Source organism: Rutilus rutilus (genome assembly GCF_951802725.1).
Source record: "Rutilus rutilus genome assembly, chromosome: 19".
In the NCBI taxonomy this organism is placed as follows: domain Eukaryota; kingdom Metazoa; phylum Chordata; class Actinopteri; order Cypriniformes; family Leuciscidae; genus Rutilus; species Rutilus rutilus.
The window spans coordinates 35,083,858-35,095,885 of record NC_140232.1 but is presented as its reverse complement, the minus strand read 5'-3'; the positions used below and the strand labels follow the sequence as shown (position 1 = coordinate 35,095,885).

Below are 12,028 nucleotides of genomic sequence, written 5' to 3'. Positions count from 1 at the left end.
CAAATGAAAAACAACACGCAAATATTCTTTGCTAATGTTAGGTACTAAAAATATTCAAGCTCATGTTAGTTTACTGTGAATTTTTAAGACTTTTGACCTTAAAAACTTGTTCTTAAAGGGACAGTGCACCCAAAAATGAAAAAACTGTCATCATGTACTCACGCTGACGTTGTTCCAAACCTGTATGAGTTTCTTTCTTCTGTTGAACACAAATGAAGATATTTTGAAGAATGTCAGTAATCAAACAGTTGGACCCCATCGACTTCTACAGTATTTATTTTCCTACTATGCGTCAATGGTGCCCCAAAACTATCTGATTACAAACATTCTTCAAAATATCTTCCTTATAAAGGATATATTAAAGCTGATCAATAATGTATTATTTCCTTCAGCTGATGTTCAACATGATGGTTATGAATTGCTTGAAATATGATTGGAATCACTTCAAAAAAGGAAAATACAGTGAAGTGCAACATGTGTCATATCGGCTACATAAGATTATAATGAGAATATTATATTTGTGTGTTTGGGACGTGGCTTTTAATGGTGACACTAAAAGTTGATTTAGATTTAGATTTATCAGCCAATATATCGGTTATCGGCTTTCAAATATAAAATATGATCGTATCGGCCAAAGTGTTCATATCGGTGCATCCAAAAATAAACCTTATTGTAAAGTATTACCAAAAGACCAGATAAAGTGAAATAAAGTTATTTTCCCATTGGAAGCACAGAAAGGAAAAGGAAAACTAGAAGGACTGAGATCATGCTGGGATTCTGCAGTGACGCTCTGCACAAACGCTGGGTCTAAACATCCTCCGGCTCTCACAGACGACACGACCCAGAGAAACACACAGTTTACATTCACGGAGCGGCCGGAAAGATCTGTGTATTACCGTCGAGGATGGACTCGATATAGAACATCTTTACAGTCGACGACTGAAGAAACACACACTTTTACAGCAAAGATCTCAGTGTGTCGACAGAGCTGTGTGTGTGTGTGTGTGTGTGTGTGTGTGTGGCTTTATCTTTCACAGTGATGCAGTTTCTCAGCAGTGTGTGTGTGTGTGTGTGTGCGTGCGTGCGTGTGTGTGTGTGTGTGTGTGTGTGTCGTTCACAGAAGCCCCTTTGTCCTGATTCATCCAGGACTTTCACTTCAGCAGAGACGTTTCACACAACCTGATTCTGAGTGTGTTATAGGCTTCACACCGAAACACTGAGGTGATCGGAAGACAGGAAGAGGATCTGAGCACTTCCTCTTTAACCAGAGCTTCATCAGGACAAACACCCTGGAGGTGTGGTGCTCAAAAAAGGCCTGACACACACACACACACACACACACACACACACACACACACACACACACACACACTCGCACACACACTCTCACTCATTCACTCACTCACAGACACACTCGCACTCAGACACACACACACACACACTCGCACACACACTCTCACTCATTCACTCACTCACAGACACACTCGCACTCAGACACACACACACACACACACACACTAACCCAACCCCTAAACCTACCCATCACACACACACACACACACACACACACACACACACACACACACACACACACACACACACACACACACATCAGGTTTATGTAGTTGTTTGATGATAATGTAATGTAAAGATTCTCTCAAAGTTATGAACAATTAAGTTCAACAACTACAAAGTTCCAGTAACATTAATAGAGCGTTCACTCAGAGTTATCTGGTCTTTAATAATGTTTCTCAGAACAAAAACATTATTTATACATCCTTCATTTCTGAAATCATGTTTTCATAACGTAACGGGAACATTATCACAACGCTCTCAGAACATATTTCAGTTTCTGTATATGATCACATGTGTAGCTTCTAGTGAACTGGAATTGTGGAACAACATTTTTGTTGTAAAATCAGATTTGTTTTTTTTTTCTTTCTTTTTTTTCTTCTTTAACCAAACTGGGAAACAATAGCCTTCAACAATGAGAAGTGTGTTATCTTGTGTAAAGGGTTCGGACTCCCACAGCGCGTTTGATCAGAGTCATTCTCCAGTACTTCCTATTCTCTTTTGAGGAAGTGTGTTAGAGTTTTTTAGGGAAGAAAACCTGGTCCAAAAAGGTTGTAGAGTTAAAATAGACTACGTTTACGTTTACTGTAGAATACGTGTTTGGTTATAAATACACAATATATGTAAGAGTTATGCAAAGAATTATGATTTTCCTCAGTGTTTCTGTCAGCACAAATATCTAAACATTCTTAAATCAAGATGCATTTACTGGAGAAGAAGCCAAATGACGGAAGATATTAAGTCTGAGAAATTTATTGTACATAAATATTGATCAGCATTCACACTGCGGTCGATCGAAATCATTTATGATCATCCATGCATTTACACATTGCAAAAATACAAAACTGTCAAACAAAATCATGAATCTGTCATCATTAATTTATCAAAGTCAGAACATTTTTAAAGCAGTTACACCTCCATTGAAGGCAATGAGCATTAATGATCAGAAATATATCAGTTTTCTTCTCTCAATTATATTAATTTCATTGTACATTATGATACCAAGTAGACTAAACATGCTACGCTTCTTCTGAAAATCAAGATACTTGCAAAGATTTCTGTACATTTTTCACATGAAAAAATATTTGAAACATCATCATCATCACAGCGTGTTCACTGCAAAACTGCTTTTCTTACTTAGTGTTTTTGTCTTGTTTCCAGTCCAAATATCTAAAAATCTTAAATCAAGATGCATTTACTTCAGTAGTAAAATACCATAAGATATTATGTCGTGTTTTCTGGGCAAATAAATCAAAATGAAGTGAGTTTTTGCTTATTAAAACAAGCAAAATGATCTGCCAATGGGGTGAGAAAAATAATCTTGTTTCTGTTTGAATTAACATTACGCCATAGGCAGATCATTTAGCTTTTTTTAAGCAAAAACTCAATTAATTTTGATTAATTCCTCCAGAAAACAGGACATAATATCTTATGTCATTTTACTCATCTAATAAATGCATCTTGATTTAATAATTTGTAGATATTTGGACTGGAAACAAGACAAAAACACTAAGTAAGAAAAGCATTTTTGCAGTGTTTGTCTCAGAAATCGTCCTCTTTGTGGCTGTAGAAGTGTGTGTGTTGTGTCTTCTTCTTCTCGTAGAGATCAGGACTGTACACACTGTCCTCGTCCTCTTCCCGACAGGAGCTCCCGCCGTCAGACGGAGACAGGCTCATCTGGTTCTGGTTCTGGTTCTTCCGGGACAGATCGAAGGGCTCTTCCTGAGTGATCCGGGACAGGATCCGGAGCGGCCCGGAGAGACACAGGCGACCCCGACGCCTGAACACTGACGGAGAACAGCAGCATTATCATACACACATATGTAAAAAATGATGTCTTCCAGCAAAAAGCTTCTAAACATTCTTAAATCAAGATACATTCACTGGAGAAGCAAGAACATGTCACACTGTATCATTCTTCAAACACTCTGAGAATGTTACTTTTGAATGTTCTCGGAATGTTCTGAAACAAGTCGTTACATTTTTTTAAAAAAAGTTTCATTGTATCATTATTCAAACATTACACTGCAAAAATGCTTTTTTTACTTAGTATTTTTGTCTTGTTTCCAGTCCAAATATCTAAACAATTCTTAAATCAAGATGCATTTACTAGATGAGTAAAATTACATAAGATATTATGACTTGTTTTTTGGGGATATTAATCAAAATGAAGTGAGTTTTTGCTTTAAAAAAAGCTAAATGATCTGCCAGTGGGGTCAGAAAAATAATGTTAATTCAAACAGAAACAAGATTATTTTTCTCACCCCATTGGCAGATCATTTTGCTTGTTTAAATCAAAAACTCACTTAATTTTGATTTATTTGCCCAGAAAACAAGACATAATATCTTATGTCATTTTACTCATCTAGTAAATGCATCTTGATTTAAGATTTTTTTTATATTTGGACTGGAAACAAGACAAAAAAAAACTAATTAAGAAAAGCATTTTTTTTGCAGTGTATATGAGAATGTTACTTTGTTCTCGGGAATGTTCTGAAACAATTTAGAAAACGTTCGATGAACGATTCAAATAACGTTTTTAACAAAGTCCAGACTGTGCCGAACTTTGAGAGAACGTTCCCTGTTCGCTGGGTAAGTCATTTTGCTTCTCAAGTATCTTGCTTTGAGAATGTTTCTCTATTTTCTGACAGAAAAGCAGACTCACCCCGAGCGTCCAGTCCCTGGTCCATGACCCCGTGCTTGACCTTCATGTGGCGGGTCAGGTTTCCCTTCAGCGTGAACTTGCTGGCGCAGTAAAGACATTTGAAGGGTTTGCTGTCAGAATGCAAGTGCATGTGGCCCATCAGATTATGCATTCTGTTAAACTCCTTTCCACACAGCTGTAAAGAGAGCAACTATTCAGATATAGATATCTGTGACCTGATCAAGCACTAGTGAAGCTTTAAAGTGCTCTTCATTCCTGACTGATATGCAGAACATGCAGGACAATAAGGCACTGGAGAGATTCTTTTCTTAACATGCAGGTCACAGTTTCACGCTGATTTTTAGTTGCTCTGTGAAACTTTGTGGGCGAAATCCAGTCATTCCAATTGACCGTTCGCAAAGACCCGCCCCCTTTAGTTACTGTTGCTATGTCCGACAAGCCACGCCTCTCACACACGCCATGTTCTCACACACTTAAACACACATCGCGGAGCAGAGAGGACACTGACAACACGCTGACACACAGGACAGAGCAGGGTACTTTTGATATGAAACAAAGTCTCACCTTTCAAATTTGGTCATTTTTGTAAAGAAATTTAAGCAATAAATAGCGTTTTGTGGCTCTTTAATGTGTCTGACTCGTGAACCGATCATCTCTTCCTTCTGGTTCATTATAGCATCAAACATGAATGAACATCAGAAGGAATGTTGTTTAACCGCGGAAAGACGTCAGAACACTCCGTTTATCAAGTTCAAATCCTCCAACGTTAATCTACTAACTCTCCTGACCGCGGTGTCGGACAAAAATGGCGGATGGCGGATTATGATTGGTCAGATCGCCTGTCAATCAAACTCCCTGGAAGGGTCAATTAGAATCTCGATGTGAAAGTGACTTTGTCGTTACGTGTTTGACCTTGACATTTGAACCTTTAACCAGTGTTGTTGTCTTGTTTCTCGATACAAATATCAAAACATTCTTAAATCAAGATTTTCTTGAAACATTCCTGACTCCATTGTCAGATATTTGTTCTTGTTTTAAGCACAAACTCACTTCATTTTTCAGTCTTAATATCTTCAGTCATTTTGCTTCTTCTCCAGTAAATGTCTCTTGATTTAAGAATGTTTCGATATTTGGAAAACGAGACAGAAACACTGAGGAAGAACACGCATATGTTGAGGCATTTCTCACATAATATGATCTGATTTTCTGTTTATTGTTGCTCTGCTAACAAAATGAGTTGTGCTAGAGTTGCTGTATTGTATTGATGATCATTAAATGTGGATCTTTTGCTTATGAACACGCCGCAGCCTCTCATTGCACATATTTGAAAGGCAAAAGAGCATGAGAGTTTCTCTGGACAGTTTCTGTCCTTCCTCTTTATTCTTTTTTTTATTAGGGTGGTCCTTTCCTTTCCTTCAGGAGGATAGAGGGACTGTAAACTGTCCGAACGGACCGTGAGAAAACAGGAAGAGCTCCTGAGCACAAGAGAAAGCGAGATGAAATCTATTTGTGGGCTTGTTCTCGGGGGACGAGAGAGCCATTGTTACACGCTCAGTTTGTGCAGCGAATATCCTTCCTACAGACGAGGAGACACTCAACTGCCAAAGTACAATCTGGTCTTCGTTTGGACGCACGTTGGAGACCAAGGTCACATGCGTTTCACAACAACCAAGACTCATTGAAGAACTGATGCACATTCACATCCATCCCTCTACTTTAAACCATTAGAACAGCAGAACCTTCTCTCAAAGTTACGAACAAACGTTCTTCCATCTTCTCGTGTCGGTCAAAAATGCATTAATGCATCATTTTTTAATTTCAATGAAATGAATGTACTATATTTGAGTTCCCGTATATTTGAGTATTATTTATAATCCATTTATTCACTACCTGAAAATATAATTTCCAACTTAAACTGGTAAATCTTGAACGCTTTAGAGCGACAGACTGAAGTTTGATCTCTGTTCAAAGACGACACTTGGCAGATTATTGCTGAAGGGACAAAAGTTTTAAAAAGTGAACTTTAAAAAAGTTACAGAATTTTACGTTTATTGTTATGAAAAATGTGCACAAATACTATTTTCAATTTTTACATGAAATATATATTCTCAAAAACATGTTTTACTCTAAAACTGTGAGAAACTCAAAGCCATAAATCTAAACAAGTTGTGTTCAAAATGTGAGGTTGATATCTCAGTAAATGAGCGTTCAGTGAGATGTAGTTCGGCTGCAGTTCCAAACGCTTCCACTAGAGGAAACTCGTCTCGTTCATTTCTAATGCGCTCGTTTCAGACCGCGAGGAGCTCAAGTGTGACTATTGTTTTCAGGATCAAAAAGGACCGAAGAGCACCAGAGGGTAATGTTCTCAAAATGTATTAATTACAATTAATTTGGACTTTCATCTAGTGTTTGTTCAATGTTGCACTTGTTTCAGAGAATATTTAAAAGTAACGTTCACATAATGTTTGAAGAATGATACAATGTTTCCAGTACATTCTCATCACCGAGAAACATTTAAAAACTGGACGTTCAGAGAACACCAAAGTTTTCATAACTCAATAAACTGCAAAAAAATGCTTTTCTTACTTACCGGTAGTATTTTTTACTTGTTTCCAGTCAAAATATCTAAACATTCTTAAATCAAGAAGCATTTACTAGATGAGTTACATTTTCTATCTTGCTTTATGATAAAATGACATTAAATGAAGTGAGTTTTTGCATAAAACAAGCAAAATGATCTGCCAATGGGGTAAGAAAAAAAAATGTTGGTTTCCATTTTAATTAAGTTTTTTTTTCTTGAATTATGAATTAATTGAATTAAGATTGAATTAAGTTTCTTTTGAGTTTTTTTTTTTTTTCACCCCATTGGCAGATAATTTTGCTTGTTTTAAGCAAAAACTCACTTCATTAATTATTTTTTTTTTTTAAACAAGATAGAATTTCTTATGTCATTTTATTTATCTAGTAAATGCATCTTGATTTAAGAATGTTTAGATATTTGGACTGGAAACAAGACAGAAATACTAAAAGTAAGAAAAGCACTTTTTGCAGAGTTTTTGTGTTTGTGTCTGAAAGCATCTTTTGGATGGTAATATCATCTCTGGTTGCGGTTGTGATTGTGAAAGTGAAAGCAGGGGCACACCTTGCACTTGTAGGGCTTGATGTCGGAGTGGACGATCATGTGGGCCTTCAGCGTCTGTTTCTGGACGAAGCTCTTGTAACACAAGTGACACTGATACGCCCGGATGTTGGTGTGGATCAGAACATGACGCTTCATGTTGGCCAACAGCGTAAACTCACGGCCACAGATACGACACTTGTGCTCCTTCACTCCCTGCAACACACACACACACACACACACACACACACACACACACACACACACACACACACACACACACACACACACACACACACGAGGATGAACACACACAAATCAAGATGCATTTACTGGAGAAGAGAAATGACTGAAGATATTAAGACTGAACAATGCATCAAAATGAAGTGAGTTTGTGTTTAAAACAAGAACAAATATCTGACAATAGAGTCAGAAAAATAATCTTAAGATTGGCAGATTTTTGAGGTTATTTTGAGAATGTTTGGATATTTGTGCTGGACAGAAGACAGAAACACTGAGGAAGAACATCATTTTTTGTGCAGAAAATCTAAAAATGCTTGCAAAACTATTTTCACTCCCAAATAATTACAAAATAGATTTTTCGTTCACACTTTAGTTTACGGTCCAATTCTTAATATTGACTATGCCTCAATGAACCAAGAATTACTGGTTATTAATAGTTAGTAAGGAAGTTGTTAAGTTTAGGATTGAGGGATGTAGAATATGATCATGCAGAATAAAGCATTAATATGTGCTTCATAAGTCCTAATAAACAGCCAATATCATAGTGATATGCATGTTAATAAGCAACTAGTTGATAGTGAGAATCAGACCCTAAACTAAAGTCTGATTCCTCACCTTGTGTGTGAGTGTGTGTGACAACCCTGAGTCTCCTGATCCTATTGGTCCAATAGCCTGGGAGTTCAGATTGGTTCTGAGTTTGATTGACAGGCGATCTGACCAATCATAATCCGCCATCCACCATTTTTGTCCGACACAGCGGTCAGGAGAGTTAGTAGATTAACGTTGGAGGATTTGAACTTGATAAACGGAGTGTCCTGACGTCTTTCCGCGGTTAAACAACATTCCTTCTGATGTTCATTCATGTTTATTTGATGCTATAAATGAACCAGAAGGAAGAGATGATCGGTTCACGAGTCAGACACATTAAAGAGCCACACAACGCTATTTATTGTTTAAATGTCTTTACAAAATGACCAAATTTGAAAGGTGAGACTTTGTTTCATATCAAAAGTACCCTGCTCTGTCCTGTGTGTCAGTGTGTTGTCAGTGTCCTCTCTGCTCCGCGATGTGTGTTTAAGTGTGTGAGAACATGGTGTGTGTGAGAGCGGCGTGGCTTGTCGGACATAGCAACAGTAACTAAAGGGGGCGGGTCTTTGCGAACGGTCAAATTGATGGTTATAGAGTATAAAAGAGTGATATGTGCATAATGTGGGACAGGCACTCTCAGAATTGGATCCTACACTGCAAAAATGCTTTTCTTACTTAGTATTTATGTCTTGTTTCCAGTCCAAATATAAAAAAACATCTTAAATCCAGATGCATTTACTAGATGAGAAAAATGACATAAGATATTATGTCCTGTTTTCGGGGGGAATTAATCAAAATTAAGTGAGTTGATGCTTAAAAAAAGCTAAATGATCTGCCAATGGGGTCAGAAAAAGAATGTTAATTTAAACAGAAACAAGATTATTTTTCTCACCCCACTGGCAGATCATTTAGCTTGTTTTAAGCAACAAATCACTTCAATTTGATTAATTCCCCCAGAAAACAAGACATAAAATCTCATGGCATTTTACTACTGAAGTAAATGCATCTTGATTTAAGAATTTGTAGATATTTGGACTGGAAACAAGACAAAAACACTAGGTAAGAAAAGCACACACTAAGAAAAGTGTGTGTGTGACTCCTCACCTTGTGTGTGAGCGTGTGTGTGTGACTCCTCACCTTGTGTGTGAGTGTGTGTTGCTTGAGATGATGCGACTGCACGAACTCCATCCCACACTCTCCACAGATGAAGGGCCTGATGTCCTTGTGCTTCATCATGTGATTCTGGAGCTGACTGGGATACTGGAAACTCTTCCCACACTCTCCGCAGTCGTACGTCACGGGCCCTCGGTGTGTCGTGAGGTGTCGCTTGAGCTGCGCGAGCGTGGGGAAGTCGAGCCCGCACTCCACACACACGTTCTCCTGCCCTCTCTCGTGCTTGAGTGTGTGTGTGCGCAGCTCGCTGGGATACGCGAACCCTCGTCCACACACTCCGCAGCTGAAGGGTTTGACCTCGCTGTGCTGCATCATGTGTCTCTTCAGGTGACTGGTCTGTGTGAAGGCTTTCTGACACACTTGGCACTTGTGTGGGCGCGCGCCCTGGTGTGTGAGCATGTGTGTGTGAAGGTGGCTCAGTTGCTTGAAGAGCTTCCCGCAGAGATCGCACCCGTGAGGTTTGATCCCGCTGTGTCCGAGGATGTGCGTGATCAGGTTGTACTTCGAGGTGTATGATTTCTCGCACATCCGACACTTCCAGCGCTTCTGATCCCCGACGTTTACATAATAGCTTTCGTCCACGTTGACGTTTAGCTTCTCCGTGGTGGCGTCCGGATTCCTGTGGCGCAACCTCGGGTAGAAGGGATTCGTTGAGTTGGGAAGGAGGAACGGGAACGGCACGAGGCTCGGATGGAAAGGAGGAAAGTATGGATTGGGAGATCGGATGAGAAGCGGAGATGGAGGCCACATCGGAAGCTCTTGTTTCACGTGAACGACGCGATGAAGCCGGAGCCGGTTGAGGTCGATCATCTCAGGGATGAATCTGTGAGGCTGAGGAACGACGGGACGAGGAACGGGATACGGGATACGGGAAAGATCAACGCTTCTGCAGGGAAAATCCTCTGAGCGCTTGCTTTCGCTCGCCTTTGAATCCATGATGAAGGTTTTCTACACGTTCTTCGGATGTTGAGCGTGAAAACTGTCCATCACACGCCTGCGGAAACACAACACAATGATTTAGTGCATTGAGATTCATGCATTTTGCATGAGTTTGATCAGGGAATCGATCCCATGATGTTCTTCCTCAGTGTTTCTGTCTCGTTTTCCAGCACAAATATCTAAAAACTCTTAAATCAAGAGACATTTACTGGAGAAGAGAAATGACTGAAGTATTGAGTCTGAAAAATGCATTAAAATGAAGTGCTTAAAACAAGAACTGATATCTGACAATGGAGGGAGACCTAATATCTTCAGTCATTTTGCTTCTCCAGTAAATATATCTTGATGTAAGAATGTATTTGTATTATATGAACTGAACTTTACTGGCTTGCTTGTAAACTACAACTATAAATCCAGTTGTTCTGGTTCAGCAAACATCAGATTTGTTCGTTTTTGTTGTTTAACCCTGTTGGTGTTTGTTGGACAGTGTGAAACAAATAGATCCATCTCTTCCTCTCTGTTGTTCCTCTGTGTTTCACTTTCACTGCATTAGGACGGGAACTTCTCTTTTTTTATCATAATCTATTATCCTGTGCTATACACTCGATGTGTTTCTCTCTCAGACGTCTGTCAGTCATCAGTGTGGAAATAAAGCATTGAAAATAAGCCGTAACTAAACACTTGTTCTGCTTTGCTCAGATTAATGACGACGGACACAGACACTGACAGCAGGTATAGAGAATATCCAGGGAATCACATGCATAATCATATTTACAGAACACTACGTGCCCTAAAAGCATTTCATAGTTCGATTTTTCACACAAAACACGATTATTTAACGTGCATTTTGCATGTTAGATCATATTTTGCATGTTAGATCATATTTTGCATGTTAGATCATATTTGCATGCCAAAAAGCTGTATTGCACATACACTCAAAATGAAGAAATTCTGTTTTTCAGGAAATCTAAAATAATTATATTATCTGAAAAATGTCGTAGGTCCATTTTTTTGAGTGCAAGTCATTAAACTCCCTCTGCAAGTGATGTTTTCAGCATCTGAGCGGATGAACATTTGAGCTTTTACAGATATTGATTGATAAATGCAACACCTCCACCTGTAAAGCGCATCGGCTGGCCTGAGTGTGTGTGTGTGTGTGTGTCGCGTCTCTTACCTGTCTCCTGCTCTGCGCTCCTCACAATGAGCCTCCAGCCTCTCAAACAGCATTTGAAGTGACTTAAGAAAGAGAACAGGAACAATCACTTTGTTCTCATTTTTCAGATGAGTACCTTCGCAGAGAAGGAAGGAAGGGAGGGAGAGGAAGTCAACAAGCCTGTGCTTTCCTGCACGAAAATAAGGAAACACTAGATACACATCTCCATTCCTCTTCGAAACACTGCGAGGACCGAAGCTGGAGATCAGACCTCAAACACACCAGAGGTTTCAGACATCGAACCCTCGACATCGAGTCCTACTGCAGCGAACCACCCTGGGTGTTGACCTCTGACCCGCACACATCATTCTACACCACTGTCCTGCTTATGTGGCATTGTGTTTTATTTTCAGCATTATTCATTTCTTCACAGAATATATATATATATATGTAGGGAAAAAAATATACGAGGAAAAATAAGGAACTAAAACTTTTAGAAAATATATTTGTATAGATTTATAGTCTTAGTATACATTTTGAGTATGTAATTTGAATGTAATTGTCATAATTGTTTATA

At 38.9% G+C, this 12,028-nt stretch overlaps 1 protein-coding gene across 2 annotated transcripts; it reads right to left on the bottom strand.

The window, feature by feature from the left end:
• Positions 1 to 2,309: 2,309 nt before the first annotated feature.
• znf366 (zinc finger protein 366) lies at positions 2,310 to 11,822 on the bottom strand. Of its 2 annotated transcripts, none has more exons than XM_084388638.1 (5): positions 11,473 to 11,822; positions 9,324 to 10,353; positions 7,380 to 7,571; positions 4,238 to 4,347; positions 2,310 to 3,359 (listed from the first exon to the last, which is right to left on the bottom strand). In XM_084388638.1, the coding sequence occupies exons 2-5, from the start codon at positions 10,293 to 10,295 to the stop codon at positions 3,230 to 3,232; spliced, it is 1,404 nt and encodes a 467-aa protein (XP_084244764.1). In that variant the 5' UTR covers positions 10,296 to 10,353; positions 11,473 to 11,822; the 3' UTR covers positions 2,310 to 3,229. The 2 variants fall into 2 exon arrangements, with proteins under 2 accessions (XP_084244764.1, XP_084244763.1); XM_084388637.1 differs by having other exon boundaries at positions 4,238 to 4,412; positions 11,473 to 11,779.
• Between the last annotated feature and the right edge of the window lie 206 nt (positions 11,823 to 12,028).